We start from the raw sequence: 18,151 nt of genomic DNA on the forward strand, positions 1-18,151 counted from the left end.
AGGAGAGACCCTTTCAGTGCTGGACCATAATAAATCAATGAACAATTCCTTACTCATCAAAGTGGAATTTCTGTGATGATAACTTTAGAGTTCTTCTGTTTTTACAATTTCCTTTTGTAGGGGTGCATGCCATTACCAAGTGCATGTGGCTCACGTTGGTACTCTTTATGAGGCTATCAAAATATATAGCAGGAAGGCCATTTTTAGGACTTGTTTTTAACTGCTTTGAAAAATATTAATGTGATGTTTACTTTTCTATTAGGTGACTTTTGAGGGAAATGTAGCAAAAAAGGAGGGGTCTTTCCATCTATTTCCTGGAAAAGTTCTCCAGTTGCTTTAACTTCTTAAATTCATGCTTCAAATCCTAAGTCACATTTAAGCTGTATCCTGGCCTTTAAAAAGAGATGGGAGGCTCATATTTTTACACAAATTCCTAGCAAAAGCTGTCTACACTTCTTGTCTGCATTTCCTCTCCTCTTGTACGCTTCTCAGTCTGGCTTTTGACCTTCCCACTCCACTGAAACGTCTCTTTCTGTTTATTAACTACTAAATCTGATGACTTCTCACAGTCCTTTTGGCATTCTTCATTTTTCTATAGCATTGGATACCACTGTCCTCTTGTTAAATCCCTCCTCCCTCTGTTTTCATGACAAAGTTTCTTCTGATTCTTATTACCTGCCTGACTATTGCTTCTTGATCTCCTTTGCTGGATCCTTTATCCATGTTTCGCCTCAAGAGTCTGTCTTGTTTTTTGTTTTTTTGTTTTTTAAAAAATCTCTTCTTCTCTATACCTATTTCTCTGTATCCATATCTGTATTTATGTACATTGATTTATCTCTCTTTCTCTCTATTTATATACTATTTTCTCATATCTAAAAGCTTTAATTGTATATTATTTTATTTACCTCAAGCCCATGGATTATATAAAACCCTATACAAGAAGAATTAAAAGAAGGAAACAGACTTGTTGAATTATAAAGATTCTATGGGCCATCAATTCACCAGTAATTTCTCAGCCACAATCTTGTCAAATCTATATTTGTTTGTTTGTATTTTTAACTGAACTGAGAAGTATCAGGATAATGTGGCACAGAGCTTGAAAACAGGGAAAGATGGGTTTGGGGGGGAAATTTGCACTTTACTTTTTTGTAGAACAGAAATGGCTCAGTTTAACACCTAATTATAAAGAATCATTAGTTAAAATAGTAAACTCCCTCTGAGTCCTCTTGCAGTGAAATCCTGGTTTATTGCTATGTGGTGTTTCCATTTCCCCAGTTCATACTTCAGTTTTCCTCTGCTAAATTGCAAAAAGGCTATACCATATTGGTTGTATGATTATGTCCAGCATTTTACCCTCTCAGTTTTCTTATCTGTAAAGTGGGGATAACACTTGCACGATTTACTTTGCAGGGTTTTTGTGAGGCCATCTCTTTTAAAACCTTAAAATTTAAATATATACATAAAATTATATACATGTATATACACACATACATATTAGCTGTTTTTCATGTAAATGAAGAAACTGGGTGATACGCATTAGACATTGAACATTTTAATGAGTCATCTACATTATCATCATCATTATTATTTTAATTAACATTATTATTGCATTATTAAACCAGAAATGCCATGATATTACAGTTTCTGATAGCTATGATAAACTCCATAACAGCTCTTTCAATTTCATTCCACATTCTTCTAAATGCCAAGATTATTGTAAACATACATTGAAGAAGTCAGCAACTCAGATCAGATTAACATGAGAATAGCAGGTATGTTATTTAAGGAGAAAGTTCATCCTTAATGCAAATCTAGTATACACAGGTGACTGTGACTTATCTATGAATAAGGTGGTTAGCAAAATGGGATCATGTATTTTAGAACTGATGGCCCCTCTAAGAGAGATTACGGTATTTAAATGTGTCTAGCATTGTGTCTCACTGTAGCAGTAGTCATGTGTCAAAGTATGTAGCAGTAGATTATAAATCATGGAACTTGATTTTCCACCATGACATCAAATTTAGAATATTTCAAACAGACTTTAGCCAGAAGTCTTCGTGTTCATTACATAAAGTGGCAGATTTATTCTCAGTAGGCTAAGTTTCCATTTAAAGAGCTACATCTCCACAGAAACTTCTTAATAAACCTAAATTTTCCCACTTGCTGTTTTGGCAGTTTTCTCTTAAAGGGAGGAATGAGAGTCCATGTGAAGAGTAGCAAAACATTATGATTTTGTCATGTGTTGATTCTTCTTTGCTATAGGAAAACATGCCATGATGTTTATCTTTACTTATCACTAAGGCTGTCTATAAACCATATGCAATTAGAGAGAGCTTTTTAGGGCGTGTTCTTTAGTAACCCCAATTATAATCAAGTAAACTTGTCCAAAATTTATACACCACCACTCCTAAATTTTTTTTGCCCCAGGAACCCCTTTCAACAAAAATCATTTGTTGTGAACCCCAGAGTAATTTTAATATTCTTCTCATAATATTCTACAATTATTTAATGTTTTAGGTGCCACTGAAGAATTATGAACTCCTTGGAACATCATTAAGAACTCAGAAGTTCCCAAGCCACTAAATGGGAACTACTGATCTAGACGTCAGAAACCTATGAGACGAAAAGAAATATTTGTGTTTTTCCCCTTTCCTAGCTATATATGCATTTGTTAGTGGCACACCATTTTGTTCTACATTGATGAAAAAAATTCACAATTGTCTATTTACACAGCACTGCTAAATTTTACTTCTGTCTGCTCACTGCTCTCAGGGATGACTGACTTGAGGGCAGCATGACAGAAACGATTTAGGGCTGACAAGTTGCTTTTCTGTTCAATGTACAGCCTCAGTTTTTCTCTAAAGGTTTCCCCAAGAAAGCTGTAGATAAGTGGGTTTAAGCAGCTGTTTGAAAAAGCTGCTAAATTAACTATGTGGCCAGTTAAAGGGTAGGCGTGGCGAAAAGACTGTTTGCATGAAGAAATAGCTGGCTCCTTTCTCTGCAAGAGGTGTACGCTAATGAAGACGTTTTCAGGTAGCCAGCAGATAAAGAAAACCAGGACCACGGCAACAATCATTCGGAGGGCCTTCTGCCTCCGCAAGCGCAGGCTCCGGTGCTTGTGAGCCTTGATGAGCACTCGGACAATGAGTGAGTAACAGAGACCAATGATGGCAAAGGGAATAATGAACCCCAAGGTAATCTCGAGCCACTGGATTTCTTTCACATCGGCAAAGCAGAAGCACACCTCTTCTGTGTGCTGCAAATGGACAGCTGTGAAAGGCACCAGGGTAGCAGAGATGGAGGCCATCCAGATGAGGCCGCAGCTCAGCCGCGCGTGGTGTTTGGTGCGAAATAGGCTGGATCTCATGACCTTTGCTAGGGCGATGTATCGGTCAAAGCTCATCCACGTGAGAAAGAAAATGCTGCTGTACATGTTAATTTGCAGGAACAGAGACATGAAGGTGCAGAGGATTGTTATGTCGTAGTACTTCTCATCAAGGTTAAATACTTCTATCAAGGAGTCAGCCACCAGGATGAGGTCTGCCGCTGCCAAGTTGATAAAGTACAGGTCAGGGATTGTCATCTTTTCACGAAAGCTGATGTTCACAACCAGTATGAGAATGTTTCCTACAAAGCCAATGGGGAAGAGGAAGATCGTGTAGAGACATGAAAGGAAGAGACCAATGACATACTGTTGGTGTTCATATTGGTCGTTGGTTCGTTGGAAAGGGTCAGTTTCATTGAGCAGGTGTGATCTGTTAAGTTTAAAGGATGTATTGTTGTAATCCCCAGGTGACAGGGTACCTGCATAATAAACCTCCATGGTAAAGGCTCTTGTGACAGATTACATAAGTATTGCTGTTCTGGTTGTAAATGCTCAGTACAAGCTAAATTTTTATGACTTTCCTTCCAAAAGCTTCAGGAAAGTCTGTTTTGAGTATTAGATATATCTGATGCATCTTCAGAAGGAAAATAAAACCTGTCTCCGGGCTGAGAATAGTCAGTATTGAGTAAAGTCAGGGGAATCTTGTCATAAGTAATCTTTCCAGGTTTTTGAGTTTACTGGTTGCAAAAAGGTCATTCATTGGTTACCAAATAAGGGAAAAATGGATGAGATAGTAGGCTTTAAATTGGAAAGCCTTTAAAGCTGGAATCCCATAGATGGTTGTTCTGGCTGTTTTTAATTTTAAAGGTAATTATGGAATCCTTAATTTTTCTTCATGGTGTTATCTTCTTGTGTAATTTTTAGATGTCATTGTCATTTGACGTTTCTTGACTATATGGAAACCTGGGAGAAGTAAATAGAAAAATGTTACCTTCTCATCTCTAACTAAAGCTTGGTTTAAATACCAGTGTACTTCTCTTAAAGGAATGGTTTGCTGCTAGCCAGTTGAGTCTAGAACAGTGTATGACACAGAAAGTTAAACAAAGACCAGAGCTTTTTGTCATATTATGTTGGAAAGATGGTTTATATTGAAAGTGTGCTGAAGGATTATGAAGCAAATGTGGTCTTTTTTTCCTTACAGACTTGAAATGCTGCTTAATCTGAGCTGGAAAAGAGTCAGTTAAAGTGATTCATCTTTCTTTTATGCAACTTATTCCTTTGTTTTTATAGCCAAAATAGTATGCTTGTTAAAGAGCATGACTATTTGAGTAGGAAAACCTTAGGAAAACTACTACCACAGGCAGAGGAAATTAACTTGGTTTAATCAGCTGGTGGTGAATCAAAGAGAATGGGAAAGGGAAAAAAACCAACTTTTATTAAGGATAAGATAGCATAGCTAGGGAATTTAACATGAAACAAAATTAAACCTTTTACATTTTAGTTTCTTTTTCAACAGAATATGGAGAAGATTTTGCTTTTTGACTATGAGGTGCTGTGCTGAAACTGAAACAGTGGAGTTTTATCATACAGAATGAAGTAAATTTGACCTTGAAGAACTTAAAAAAAAATAAAACAAGTTAATTCTAATAATTTAAAAATGAAATGCCATTAGCAAGTCAGGTCACTAAAAGTAATTGTGCCTTATAATGCCATTTTTAAACCAGTAAGTATGCTTTCTTGTAAATGGCTTTTTAATAGCACTCATCTGTCACATAACATGGTTAGATGCTTCTTGTATACTTATCCTCATTTAGCTACATTTTAAAGCTTGTGTTTTTCCCTAAGTTTCTTAAGAATGAAATACTTTTTTTAGTTTAAAAACTACACTAGTTTTGGGGATTAGTTTATCAATTTAGGTCTAAATGATGATTATCAGAATTTTTGTTTTAGTATATTATCATTTGATTTTATAACTATTTTCCAAAGTTATATGGGAAATGCTTATTTTTAAATTTAAAGTAAATTAAATTAACTTATTTTGTTGTGAGAAATTTTTTTGGACATTCCTTACTCAATTGAGATTTTCCAAAATTGGGTTGAGATTAATTTTCCTACAGCTTAAGGATAACTATACTATTTGTGACTAGCTGTGTATTGGTAAGCTTGGATTGTTATTTCAAAATATTCAACAGCCTTTGTTTGGCTTATGTTAATAAACATCTATTGACTTAGTGTGTCACATAAATTTGTCTTTATTAGGTGTTATTTTTCTATCTTTATTCATTCTTGGGTAGATAATCCTTGTTTGAACTAAGAATAAGACTATAACTTCTGCACTTGCATTCTGGTCACAATATTTAAAAAATATTTTTTGCATTTAGTTTCATTTTCAAAACTAAAAAAATTTCTTGTTCTTTTTAAACATTTGAAAGATTTTAGATTTTGTTCCAGAAGAAATTTCTTTGCAAATTCTTTAAGGATTTCATTTGTTCTCATACCCATATTTGCTAAATATACATTCTGAAAAAAAAAGAATTATTATTTTAATATATTTAGAGCCTTTGGATTCTCAAATTAGTATTAGTTTTATGATAATTAAGTGAAAATAAAAATAAATCAAGTATTAAATTTATTACTATACCAATATTCCCATAAAAATTGACAGCATATTATAAATATATAAACCTTCATGGCTGTTTTAAAATTTCATATCAAATTATTTATGTTTCAAATCTCTACTGGTTGCGCAGTTCAGGAGAAATTAGACCAGATCTTTATCAGCTCCATTAACCTGGTAATTTCTGACATTGATTTGCATTTGCTTGATCTATTTCTTTCAAAAACAATATTAATCAACCTATTATTTTTGATAGTTGGCAAGCTTTTTTATTGAAAGAGTGAGTAAAGTACTATAATACAGCCTACAGTCTTTGTAATCCTATTTCCTGGAAGTGTGATATATTGTTCCTTGAATGAAATATGCCATACTGCTTTGTAATTTTATTTATGGCATGCTTTATAAAAATTACCTTAGTGCAAACCTTTATTTACTGTCAGCAAGTCAAGAAAATTTCTCTCTACAGAGCAAAGTTTTGCTTTTATCATTCACATTGCTGTACATGCCTGGAATTTTAGGTAGCCTCTCTCCCATCGAAAATGTTAACTATACCAAGAGGAAATACCGATTCCTGAAGTAATAAAGGGGGAGGGTTGTCTAACAAGCAATTAAAAAATCAAACCAGAGGAAAGTATATTCATTTTACACACAAACACAAATCTTTTGGAAAAGCATCCAAAGAAACATTTACTTTTACAAAGGACACTCAGAATTGAGCTTTACCTGAGGAAGTACAGTAATCCATCCGATACATGTGTTTGTTCAAAGCAGACTCCCTTTGTCTTCATGGTCTGTACTTTTGGGTACCTTTCCAGGATTAGTTTGTTCACCTAGGCTGGGACAGGAACAAGATGCTGGCTTAACTTTTCTGGAAAGTGGTTGGAATGATAAATTGGCTGTATTGGATGCTACCTGTTGAATAATTCAGTAGCAGCAAGTAGGTAGAAGAAGAGCACCACACCACTATTGAAACCTGGTTAAAAGCATTACCCTGAGTAAGTGACTGTCATTGTTCTTGACAGCAGATGCAGATCTTGCTGCCTGTCCTTGGCAACAAAACAGGGCTTTATAGATTTCCCAGGGTCCTTCTAATTTGTGTTCAGCTGAAGTGGTGCTGAACAGGCTTCCTTTTAAGGCTAAAATTAACCATTTTTCTGCTGGTTTTTTTTTTTTAAACATAGTGTATTCATAGAAGTTTATTTTTTATATTTCTAGCAACAAATTTAAATACCTAATTAAAATTAGTTAGGCATTTTAAAAGTGAGTTTCCAGTTAATTTCCCTTTCCTAAATACTTAACCATCCCTCTACTTATACAATATTAAACTCCAACAGCCTCCACCCTACTTCAGGCTGTTAGTACTCCCTGCCTGGAGTGCTGTAAATTGGTTTTCTTTCCATCAGTTTTTCCACTCCCTAATCCATCTCCAACACATTTGCTAGACTGGTATTCCTAAAGCACCGATCTGATCGTCGTATTCTCATCCTCAAGAAGCTTCCATGGCTCCTAGTTGCTTCTGAATTGTTTCTTCCATTTTTTTTTATAAAGGCTGACATTATCCTACTTCCTTTCACATTCCTTATTCTAGCCAAACTGGTCTGCTGTTGTTCAGAGTACAGGACTTTATATTTCCTACCTTCAAAGCTTAGGTATAAACTACTCCCACCCCCACCCCCACTCCTACTGTTTGGAATGTTCTCCTCCATCTCCAGCCTCCTTTTGGGCATCTATAAATATAACCCATATTCAAGATCTTTTTTATCCCCCATCCTAGTTATTAGGGTGCTTCCACTTTTTCTGACATTGCTTTGTATCTCCTCTGTATATATTTCATACATAGAAATTAGCATGTATACATATTGTTCCTGTCAATAGAATATAAACTTCTTGGAGGCAGGGACAGTTTTGTAATTGTCTGCATGTCCTCACTTTCAAGCACACGGTCCAGTATTTAATAGATACTTAATTAAGTACGTGTTGAATTGAATGCCACTTGTCCTTTATAGAATTATTTTATATTTATCATTATTTGTTTAAATTTAAATATTTATGTTTGTATCTGATTTTAAATGTACACTTCAAATGATCTTATCTGTTTAGATAGTAGTTTGGGTCTATATAGAAAATTTAATCTCATACTATAGCAAAAAAAGATTAATCTTTGGGAAATCACATGTAAATTGATCAAAGTAGTTTCACTACCCAAATTAACAAATAATTTCGGACTCCCTCACATCATCTCATTTCATTTTCAGTTGAATCCTTGGTCTGTTCTATAATGATATTTGCTTAGAACAACCAACCTGACACATTTACAACACTTTTCTTCCCCCACACCTCCCTTCCTTTATCCAGAACTGTTAAGAAGCATTTTAAATAGCATTATACAGTTAGAGAATCAGTTTTGCTTCAGAAATAGCCAGTATGTCTAAATAGGCTTGTTTGTCTCATCTCTAAAAGGATTGAGCTGACATTTCTCAGTACCCCACCTACTGGTTGATGGAATCCTGGGGAAAGAAGCAGTTCAAACTTTGTCAGACAGGAAGGGAAAACCCCCATAGGATTTTAGAATATTATATCAAGAAATTTTATGGTTGGAATTCCTTGACATGAAATCTTAAAGGCTCATTTAGTTCATCGACTAAGCCAAGTCAAATAGCCTATAGGCAACTGCTTAATTTTAATATTTAGCTATAATTTGTACTATTTCTATCCTCCACCTCTTTTCCATCCTTCTTTCTCGGCTTTTTGATTTGAGTTAAATTATGGTTATATCTTTAAAACCGTGCAGTTATGAGATTATGAAATCTTTAATTGTACAGATTTAATAATGCAGTTTGTCACAGCATTGATGAAGAGTACAGGAGAAAAGCTATTTTCCAAGCATAAAACATTGGCAAAATATAAATGTAATTACATACACAAATTTAATATGTATTATATTTAAATTTGATATATGTGTCATTCAGCCATTTCAGTTATGTCTAACTCTTCAAGGCACTATCTGGAATTTTCTTGGCAAAGATACTGAAGTGCTTTGCCATTTCCTTCTCCAATTCATTTTACTGATGAGGAAATTGAGGCAGATAGGGTTAAGTGACTTTTCCAGGGTCTCATGTCTAAAAGTATCTGAGATGGGATTTGAGCTCAGATATTCCTGACTCCAGGAGTGGCACTCTAGCCAATGCATCATATAATTACTTTTATACATACAGACATATGTATATATGCTTAAAGTACATGTATATGTGTACACTTTCTCACACACACACACACACAGTTATAGTACTCAGTGATGCTAAAACCTGTGGAAGGAACCTGGATAAGAAAAATCATAGCAGGGACACCTATTGGAGGAGGTGCTGGATGGAAGGGAATTAGACTTAATCTATTTGGCTACAGGTGACAAAAATGGGAACAAACAGGAGAAAATGAAAGGGACCCAAGAGGCAAAAACTTCCTAACAATTAGAGCTGTCCAGATTGGGAGTGGGTTACCCTGGAAGTTAGTAGTTTCACTTTACCAAAATGTTTCATGTAGAACATTATCACCATCACCATCACCATCATCATCTTCACCATCTGACTTAGAGTATTTTTTAATTTTACAATGTATTTCACAGACATTGTCTCATTTTAACCTTATAACCCTCATTTCTGATAAGTGTTTTCCTCCCTTTATAAGTGGAGAATGATGAAGCTCTGAGAAACTGGGTAATTTGCCTGTTCTTGAGTCTCTGATGTAGGTTTGGAACTCAGGTCTTCTTGACTCCAAGCCATAACAGTATCTCCTATACCACACAGCAGGATTGCTCATCCAGTATTTTGTAAAAGAGTGTTTTTGTTCAAGTACAGGTTGGAGGACAAAATCTTCAAGGTTCCATCTAACTTCCCATATGTAACGATTCTGATTTTCCACATCCTTCTCCCTTTATGCTTCCTTGGATGTTTGTTCCATGTAGTCTTCTCCTGAGCAGCCTTGTGGTATGGTAACTAGTGAGCTAGATCTCAGAACCAAGAAGAGGAGTGCTGATTGGCACAAGAAGATGCAGATTTTGCACCTTAGAATTCCTATAGCATTACAGGTCCAGTCCTTATACCTGCACAACTCGCTCTACTGGCTAGTCTTGAGAATGGAACATAAAACTTTGTGAGTTCAAGTTTAAAAAGATTTGAGACTTCTTAAACCAGGGGTCCTCAAACTTTTTAAAATAGGGGGCCAGTTCACTGTCTCTCAGACTGTTGGAGGGTCGGACTATAGTAAAAACAAAAACTTTGTTTTGTGGGTCTTTAAATAAAGAAACTTCATAACCCTGAGTGAGGGGGATAAACGTCCTCAGCTGCTGCATCTGGCCCGCTGTCCATAGTTTGAGGATCCCTGTGACTTAAACACATCAACATATTCACATGTATATAGTGTACTGGAGAGTTAGGGTAGCATAGTAGAACCTTGGGTTTACAGAGGACTTAGGTTCAGATGTTGACTACACTCCCCTGACTTTGTGACCTTAGGCAAATCATTTAACTTCTCTGTGCCTCAGTTTTCTTGCTTTTTCTTATTGCTATACTGGGAGTTCTTAACCTTTTTGTATTTTAGACCCCTTTAAGTGACTAACCTAAAATATTTAGAGTTCCAAAGAAACCAATTAATTTGAAACAGTTATCAGAATATTATATGCTTTATACCATATGGAATTATATAATAGAATGTAGGGGTTGCAAAATTAAGATTTTTTAAATACGCTTGATTTGCATATCTATTATTTTTATATGACCATATACCTGGGATCATGTAAAAATTTCTTGGGTGAAAAGAGGTCACAGGTAGAAAAAGTTTCAGAATCCCTGCTCAGTACCATCTGGCTTAGTGAATTTTTAGCTTCCACAGATTCAATAATCGATTTTTTGCTGTTAAATCTCAAATCTATTTATCTAGTCTTAATACCTCTCTTGAATTACTCACCAAATGCCGATTGAATATGTTCTGTAGACATCTCAAACACAACGTATTCCAAACAGTTTGTTGTATTTCCTCCCAAGCATTCCCCTATTCCTAGATCCCTTTTAATGTTGGAGATACCTCTGAGATCCTCCCAGTCATAAAAGATCTCATTGTATAATAAATATAAGATGGAATATAAGATGAAACAACTTCATAAGTTCAAGTGTTAAGTTTCATGTCTAAGATCCTGCCATCTTACAAGATCACAACCTCCTTGTCAGCCTCAACTCTTTAGTTACAAGTACCTCCCATAGACTCATTATTCTCATAGCACCACAGCCTCTCCTTTCTGGGCCCCCTTTTCTCAGCTGATAGAGACATTACATTGGCTCAGACTTCATCATCTCATGGCGGAGTCATTGAAGTGACCCAGTAGCAGATTTTCCTGCCAGCCTACCCCACCTCTCCTCTTCCCCCCCTCCACCAGGCCATCTTCTTTGCTGCAAAGGTCATGGCTCACTGCTACCTCCAGAATCAAATATCAAGTTCTGACAGCCTCCTTTTCAGTCTTCTTCCTTATTTTCTTCTAAGTACTTGATGACACAGTGACAACAGCTTCTTGCTGATCCTTATAAAGAACTTCCATCTCTCTATGCTATACCTATCTACTCTCTTCCTTTTTGGTGGCTCTTATCCCATGCTTAGAATTTTCCTTGCTCACCTTTTCTTCCTGGCTTCTTTCAAGATTCAACTCAAATCCTCCTTTCCATGAAAGACTTTTCCTAGTCACACTCACTGCCAGTACCATTCCCTGTTTACACTCTGTATATCTTTTTTTGTTCACAGTTCATTGCATATCATCTCTCTCTTCTTGAGGACAGAAACCATGGTTCTCATTTTCTCTGTATCCCTAGCACTTTTTGCAATGCTTAGCACATAGGAAGAACTTAATATATTCTTTTTGATGATGAAGAAAAATTAGATGCTCTCTAAAATACCTCCTAGCACTTAAATTTTATGACCTTATACATTTATATGTGTATATATCTCTTCCACACATACATAAAATATGCCTACATATTATGTTATATCACATATAGAACACATACTATATCTTGTCACAAAATCTTATTATTTATTCATATTAATAAAATATTAAATCCAGTTATTAATTTTTAAATAAAAATTCAATGTATAATATGAAGCACATTTGATTTGGGCCATTTTTTGGGACAGTTTTGAACATTAGATCATTTTAGTGTTTAAAAATGCCTGAAAAACCATTTTGCAAGCAGTCATGAGAAAGTCCAAATTCCTCTTGCTATTTAAAAAAAAAAATTTGCCAACTTTTTGAACAGCTATGTTACTTAAAAACAGATATTGCACATATGTTTTGAAGAAATTGCTTTACACAGTAAAGCATATAATTGTATTTTAAGAATATTTTGTTCTAAAGTTTTTAATAGTTTCTGACCATTATTATTACCTTGCAGATTTTTCCATTTCCATAGTTGTGAGTAATGTTGGTATAATATTACAGGTGCACCCTGAGATATGCAATAAAGTGTTTCTGGCATTATCAGACTATTAAGGATAGAAGAAATCTAAAAAGTTATCTGTCTGATTTCTCTCTTTTTGTAGATCAGGAAGTTGAAACCCAGGAAAATTACATGTCTTGCCCAAGGTCACATAGTAGGAAAGATTTCTATTTCTTCTCATTCTAAGTTCAGTGCTTTTTTCACTTCAACATGCTTTAAAAAAAAAAATTTGTGTCAATTGAATCATTTTAAGTGTATAAGTTGGTCACTGTTTAAAAGAACCCTTTGAGAAATATTCTTATTTAAAAAGGGAATTCTTTTGTAATGCAAATAATTATAATCATTAGTTTTGTGGGCTCTTTGGGAAGAGATTCATAATTACTCAAAAGAATTTAGCCTGACCAAGTGGATAAAGAATGCCAATGGAAGGAAGGAAGGAAGGAAGGAAGGAAGGAAGGAAGGAAGGAAGGAAGGAAGGAAGGAAGGAAGGAAGGAAGGAAGGAGCGAGCAAATAGCCATACTGGTTTTGTGACCCCAAGCAAAACACTTAACTTCTTAAATTGTAGAGCAGGTGAGGCCTGCATTGGTGGAAGGAGTTGCCTCCTCCAGTATAATCACAGGTCCAGTAAAAACAAAAACAAAGCAAAACTTTAAAGTAGATTTCTACTAATAAGTAATTAAGAAGTGACTGTAGCCACTTATGAGTGCAAATCACTATTTATTTAAGGTAAATAGGAATGAATGCTGACATCATTCAGTTTACTGTCTCTAGAATTATGAAACAGGACTGGAGCTGAATGGCATCTCTTTGTGGAAAGGGAAATTTATGGAAAATATTAATGGGCTAGCAAATTTTCTGATCTGTCTTGAATCTCCACCTGCCAATTAATGGGACATTTTTGTGCCATGGACATCTGAAACTCAACATGTCCCAAACAGAACTCATTATCTTTCTCCCCAAATCCTCCCCAATTCCTAACTTTGCTGTTACTATTGAAGGTACCACCATCTTTTCAGTCACCCAGGCTTGTCTTCCTTGGTGTCTCATCATTTCTCACTCTCTTTATCTAATCTGTTGGCAGGGTCTGTTGATTTTATTTTCATAATGTTCCTTGTATGTGCCCTCTTCTTTCATCTGGTGCTGCCCCACTCATGCAGACTCTCATCCCCTCACTCCTGGACCACTGTAAAAGCCTACTGCGGTCTGCATGACTTGAGGCTTTCTGCACTGCACACCATCCTCCACTCAGCTGTCAAGGTGATCTTAGATTTCAGGTCTGAACATCTCACCTCACTACCCAGTTAATTCTAGTGGCTCTCTATTACATCTAGAATCAAATATAAAATCTTCAGTTTGTCATTCAAAATCCTCTGTAACTCGTCTTCTCCCCCCCCCCCCCCCCCCTACTCTCAGTCTTCTCACATCTCTCCCAACCCAGTGCTCTGCCCTGCCAGCGATACTGCCCTCCTTGCTGTTCCTCCAAAAAGACTGGTAATTTTCATTGGCTGATTTCCTCTCTCTCCCTCCATACTACCTCCTTCCTTTCTTTCTCCCTCCCCCCTCATGTGTGGAACACTTTCTCTTTATTTCCACTTTCTGGCTTTCCTGGATTTCTTCAAGTCCCAGTTAAAATTCTGTCACTCACAGGAATCCTTTCTGAATCCCTCCTTCCCCCGTTGATGATTTTCAGTTTATCCTATATATAGCTTATTTGTATGCAGTTTTTTGCATCTTATCACCTCAGTTAGACTGTGAGTTCTTTGAGAGCAGGGACCTTTTTGTGATATTTTTTTTGGGGGGGTATCCTCAGCACTTAGCACCTAGTGCTTAGCCCACAATAGGCACTCAGTCAATATTAATTGACCATCTGATTGTGTGGTCTGTTTCAGACTGATAAGGGGTATAAACAAGGGTTAAATTGAGATTGGATTGGATAAATGAGAAGAATCCTCAGGAGAGCTATTACTAGAGGGCTTGCTTCTGTAGAGATGAAGTCCTTACAAAAAAGAATTGCTTATTTGCAAAATACTTTCTTCCTAATGGGAAGCAGCTTAGTGCAGTAGAGAGAACTAAGTTAAAAATCCTATTTTTATTCCCTGCTATCTGTGTAACCTTGAGCAAGCCACCTTGGAACTCAAGTTTCCTTGGCTAAGAAGAGAGTGGGGGTGGGAACAGAATTGATCAGTTAACCTTCAAGATTCCTCTTTTGCTTTAAATCTATGATCTTCTTTCTGATTTGTAGAAGGTGTACATTAGAGGAAAATAATCTTTTAAAAAATTTTATTTTATATCTTTTGTTTACACTTAAATTTCCCTTTGTATCCTTTCTTCTTTCTCTCCCCCTTTCCCCTTGCAGAGGATCATCCCTTATAACAAAATAATTTCTTCCAAAGACAGAAGGCTAGAAGAGGGGGAAAAAAATAAAAAAAACTAATGAATACATGAAAAAAAAATCTGACCATAAATACAATGTTCCATACCCAAAGGATTCCCCCCACCCCCAGCCTCTTTCCAATATTTGCAAAGGATTTTTGTGTGTTTGTGTGTGGGAGGCCAACCTTGGTTTTTTAATTTCTCAGTGTTCATTTTTGATTGTTTTGTGCTGGTTGTTCTAGTGAAACTGTTACATGTTGTTTTCTTGCCTCTTATTTCTCTTTGCATCAGTTCAGCCAAATCTTTCCATACTTCTCTATTCATCATGGTCAGCAATTTTTTAATAGCACAGTAATATTCCATTATATTTATTTTGTTTATTCACTTGCACATTTTATTTATCCAACACCACACTTTGCTCATCCATTCCCTAGTTGATTGGCATCTTTTTTTTTTTTCTCCAAAAAACACTTTATTTCTGAAAAATATTCCCTTGCCACTCAGAATCAGGCCTTATCCCATCTTTATTCCATCTCATATTTTGCTAAATATTGAAACTGTGTCCCACATGAATATAGTCTATGTTTATTTTGGAATAGAATGGTTTGAGCCTATGTTGCTTTCTTCAGAACCACCCAGGATATCAATCTCTGCCAAATACAGTGGAATCTCTAATTATGACCATTTGTTCTGCCAAGCCTGGAAACAAGTGGGCTAAGTTGAAGGGTGTTCTGGCAGCAACACTACTGAATTTCCTTCCTGTTTGTGCTTAGCACTTAAAACTAAACGCCATTTTAATTGGTGTTGGGCTTTTATCAGAACAGTAGTGGACTCTCTTTTGTGGTAAGAAACAATTAGTCTCTAATTGCCATCTTTGAAGATTTCTTCTGTGTATATACAGAAATCAACAAGCATTTATGTGGTAAATAAAATAATTGATATACTTTATTTACACCCTTGCTTTTCTCAGATTAGTCTAATAAGGATGGCAGATCTAAAATTTTATCCGTTAGTTCTTTCTTTCACAAAAAGGATGTTTTAAAAGAAATTTTTTAATTGATAACTTTTGCTTTTGTATCTTTTTTCTTTAATATTTATATATTCCCTTCCCTATACATTGGGTTATTCCTTATGTCAGATTTTAAGAGAGGCAGAATAAATGTCAGTTCAACAAACCAAACAACATATTAATCGTGGTTTGCAGCATATCTAGTATTTTTTACACCTATGATTCCCCACTTTTTTCAAGAGGAAAGAATTGTCTGTTTTTTCAGCTCTTCCAGGCCAAGTTTGGTTTTTATAATTATACAAAATTCAGGTCATGAAAAAGAAATTTAAAAGGGTGGGAATGATTTACTTTCTTATTCACCATTATGTCTTTGCCCCCTTTTGATAGTATTAAAAGCAAATCCACATTTACCTACAGACGAGTATTTTATAGCTGCCATAAAAGACCAGTATTACTGGTATTGGTTTTACTGACCTCTTAGACAAACTGACTCCCCTTGATGGTTGCTAGGATTTTTCCTGACATCAGCTATTTCTTCCAGATAGGAGACCTCATAATAATAAATGAAATTTGCCTTCATTGGGTCTTGTCCTCCAGAATTATAGAATCCGGTTTTTCTGCCCTATCAGAGGTCCTCAAACTTTTTAAATAGGGGGCCAGTTCACTGTCCCTAAGACTGTTAGAGGGCCGGACTATAGTAAAAACAAAAACTTTGTTTTGTGGGCCTTTAAATAAAGAAACTTCATAGCCCTGGGTGAGGAGGATAAACATCCTCAGCTGCCGCATCTGGCCCACGGGCCATAGTTTGAGGACCCCTGCACGCCTAAATCTTAGACCTAAGGGACAGATATGGTAGAGTACAATGAGTATTACAGCATGTGATTATAAATGGAAATAAGAAAGCCAAGTTCTGGTTCTATCACTTTCTGTGTAATTTTAAATACCTTAGTTTCTTTGGGCAGACTCATGTTCCTGAGTTTAAATCTGACCTTAAATCCAACACTTCACACTTTCTAGCTATGTGACCTTGGGCAAGTCACTTAACCCTGTTTGCCTCAGTTTCCTCATCTGTAAAATAAGCTGGAGAAGGAAAAGACAAACCAAATCAGAAAACCCCAAATGGGGTCATGAAGAGTCAGATACAATTAAAATAAATGAACAACAATAATTTCCTCATCTACAAAACGAATGGTTAAGATTAAACAATCCTAGCTACCTCATTGCTATGGAACATTATATGTTAACATATATCTTTCTTGAAACTACAGTATACACTGACTTTCCCACTTACTCTCATTTTTATTTTAATAACAGTAACTTGAGAAAAATGTCTGTTGGCTTCTCAGTGTGGGCACCAGTGGAAGACTGCCTGAGATCTCATTGGGATTTCAGGTTGATTACACTTCCCTATATCAATATGCTGACTTATTTTTCTTTTCTTGAGAGAATACCAGTAAAAAGAGGGGTTAGTTATATATATGTGCTGAGCACAAATGGAAGGAAATTCAGTAGTGCTGTTGCCAGAATCATTGTCAGCGTTCATGAACCCTGTATCAGTGTAATGCAGGAGAAACTGAGCCACTGAGTCTGGATTTGAATTCAGATTCTCCTGACTTCAACTCAGTGCTCTATCCACTGCTCCACCTAGTTGCTCCCTCTGAATTCTTATGGCCTAATAATGTACCCTTACGTTCATTTTACAATTTTGTTTTGTTGTTCCTTAGTTGATAGTCATCGATTTTGTGTTCATTTTTTTGTTCCTGTAAAAGTTTTGGTTTGATTTTTTTAAGGTTTATATACAAAGGAGATGCACACATGTATGAATGTATATGTATAAGTGTACATATATATGCATGTATATGTCTCTATGTATATATAGACATGTGTGTATAACCTTTTGACACAATTATAAAATGGTTTCCAGAATAGATGAAGCAATAGAAAGTTGGTGCATGTTGGAGAAATCCTATATTGGTGCATGGCTATATAAGTTAGACAAGTTTTCAATGGATAGCAGCCAATTTGTGATTAGAATGCTTTGAAGATAGAAGGTGCTTAGAAAATTGGAGCCTGCTATTCCCTACCTTTTTTGTGCAAGGCCTTACAACATTCATTACACTAATAAGGTTTCTCTCCAATATGAATTCTTCAATGCATATTAAGAGCTGTAGTCAGGCAGAAAGTCTTCCCATATTCATTACATTCTTAAGATCTTTCACAGTATGGAGAATCTGATGTCAAATGAGGTCTATCTTCCAGCAAAAGGCCTTGACATTCATAAAGTTTCTCTCCCATACGAATTTTCCTGTACCGAGTAAGATATGTCTCCCGGCTGAAAGTCTTGCCA

General features: G+C 35.8%; 2 protein-coding genes across 2 annotated transcripts in view; one reads left to right on the forward strand and one right to left on the reverse strand.

The window, feature by feature from the left end:
* Positions 1-18,151, forward strand: part of C1H7orf50 (chromosome 1 C7orf50 homolog) — a 350,397-nt gene that overhangs the window by 68,347 nt on the left and 263,899 nt on the right. The gene's annotated exons all lie outside the window — the stretch shown is intronic.
* Positions 2,658-4,024, reverse strand: GPER1 (G protein-coupled estrogen receptor 1). The gene has a single exon (XM_003761502.2). It carries the CDS (start codon positions 3,821-3,823, stop codon positions 2,726-2,728), a length of 1,098 nt encoding a protein of 365 aa, XP_003761550.1. The 5' UTR covers positions 3,824-4,024; the 3' UTR covers positions 2,658-2,725.

The sequence above is a fragment of the Sarcophilus harrisii genome, chromosome 1 (genome assembly GCF_902635505.1).
Source record: "Sarcophilus harrisii chromosome 1, mSarHar1.11, whole genome shotgun sequence".
In the NCBI taxonomy this organism is placed as follows: domain Eukaryota; kingdom Metazoa; phylum Chordata; class Mammalia; order Dasyuromorphia; family Dasyuridae; genus Sarcophilus; species Sarcophilus harrisii.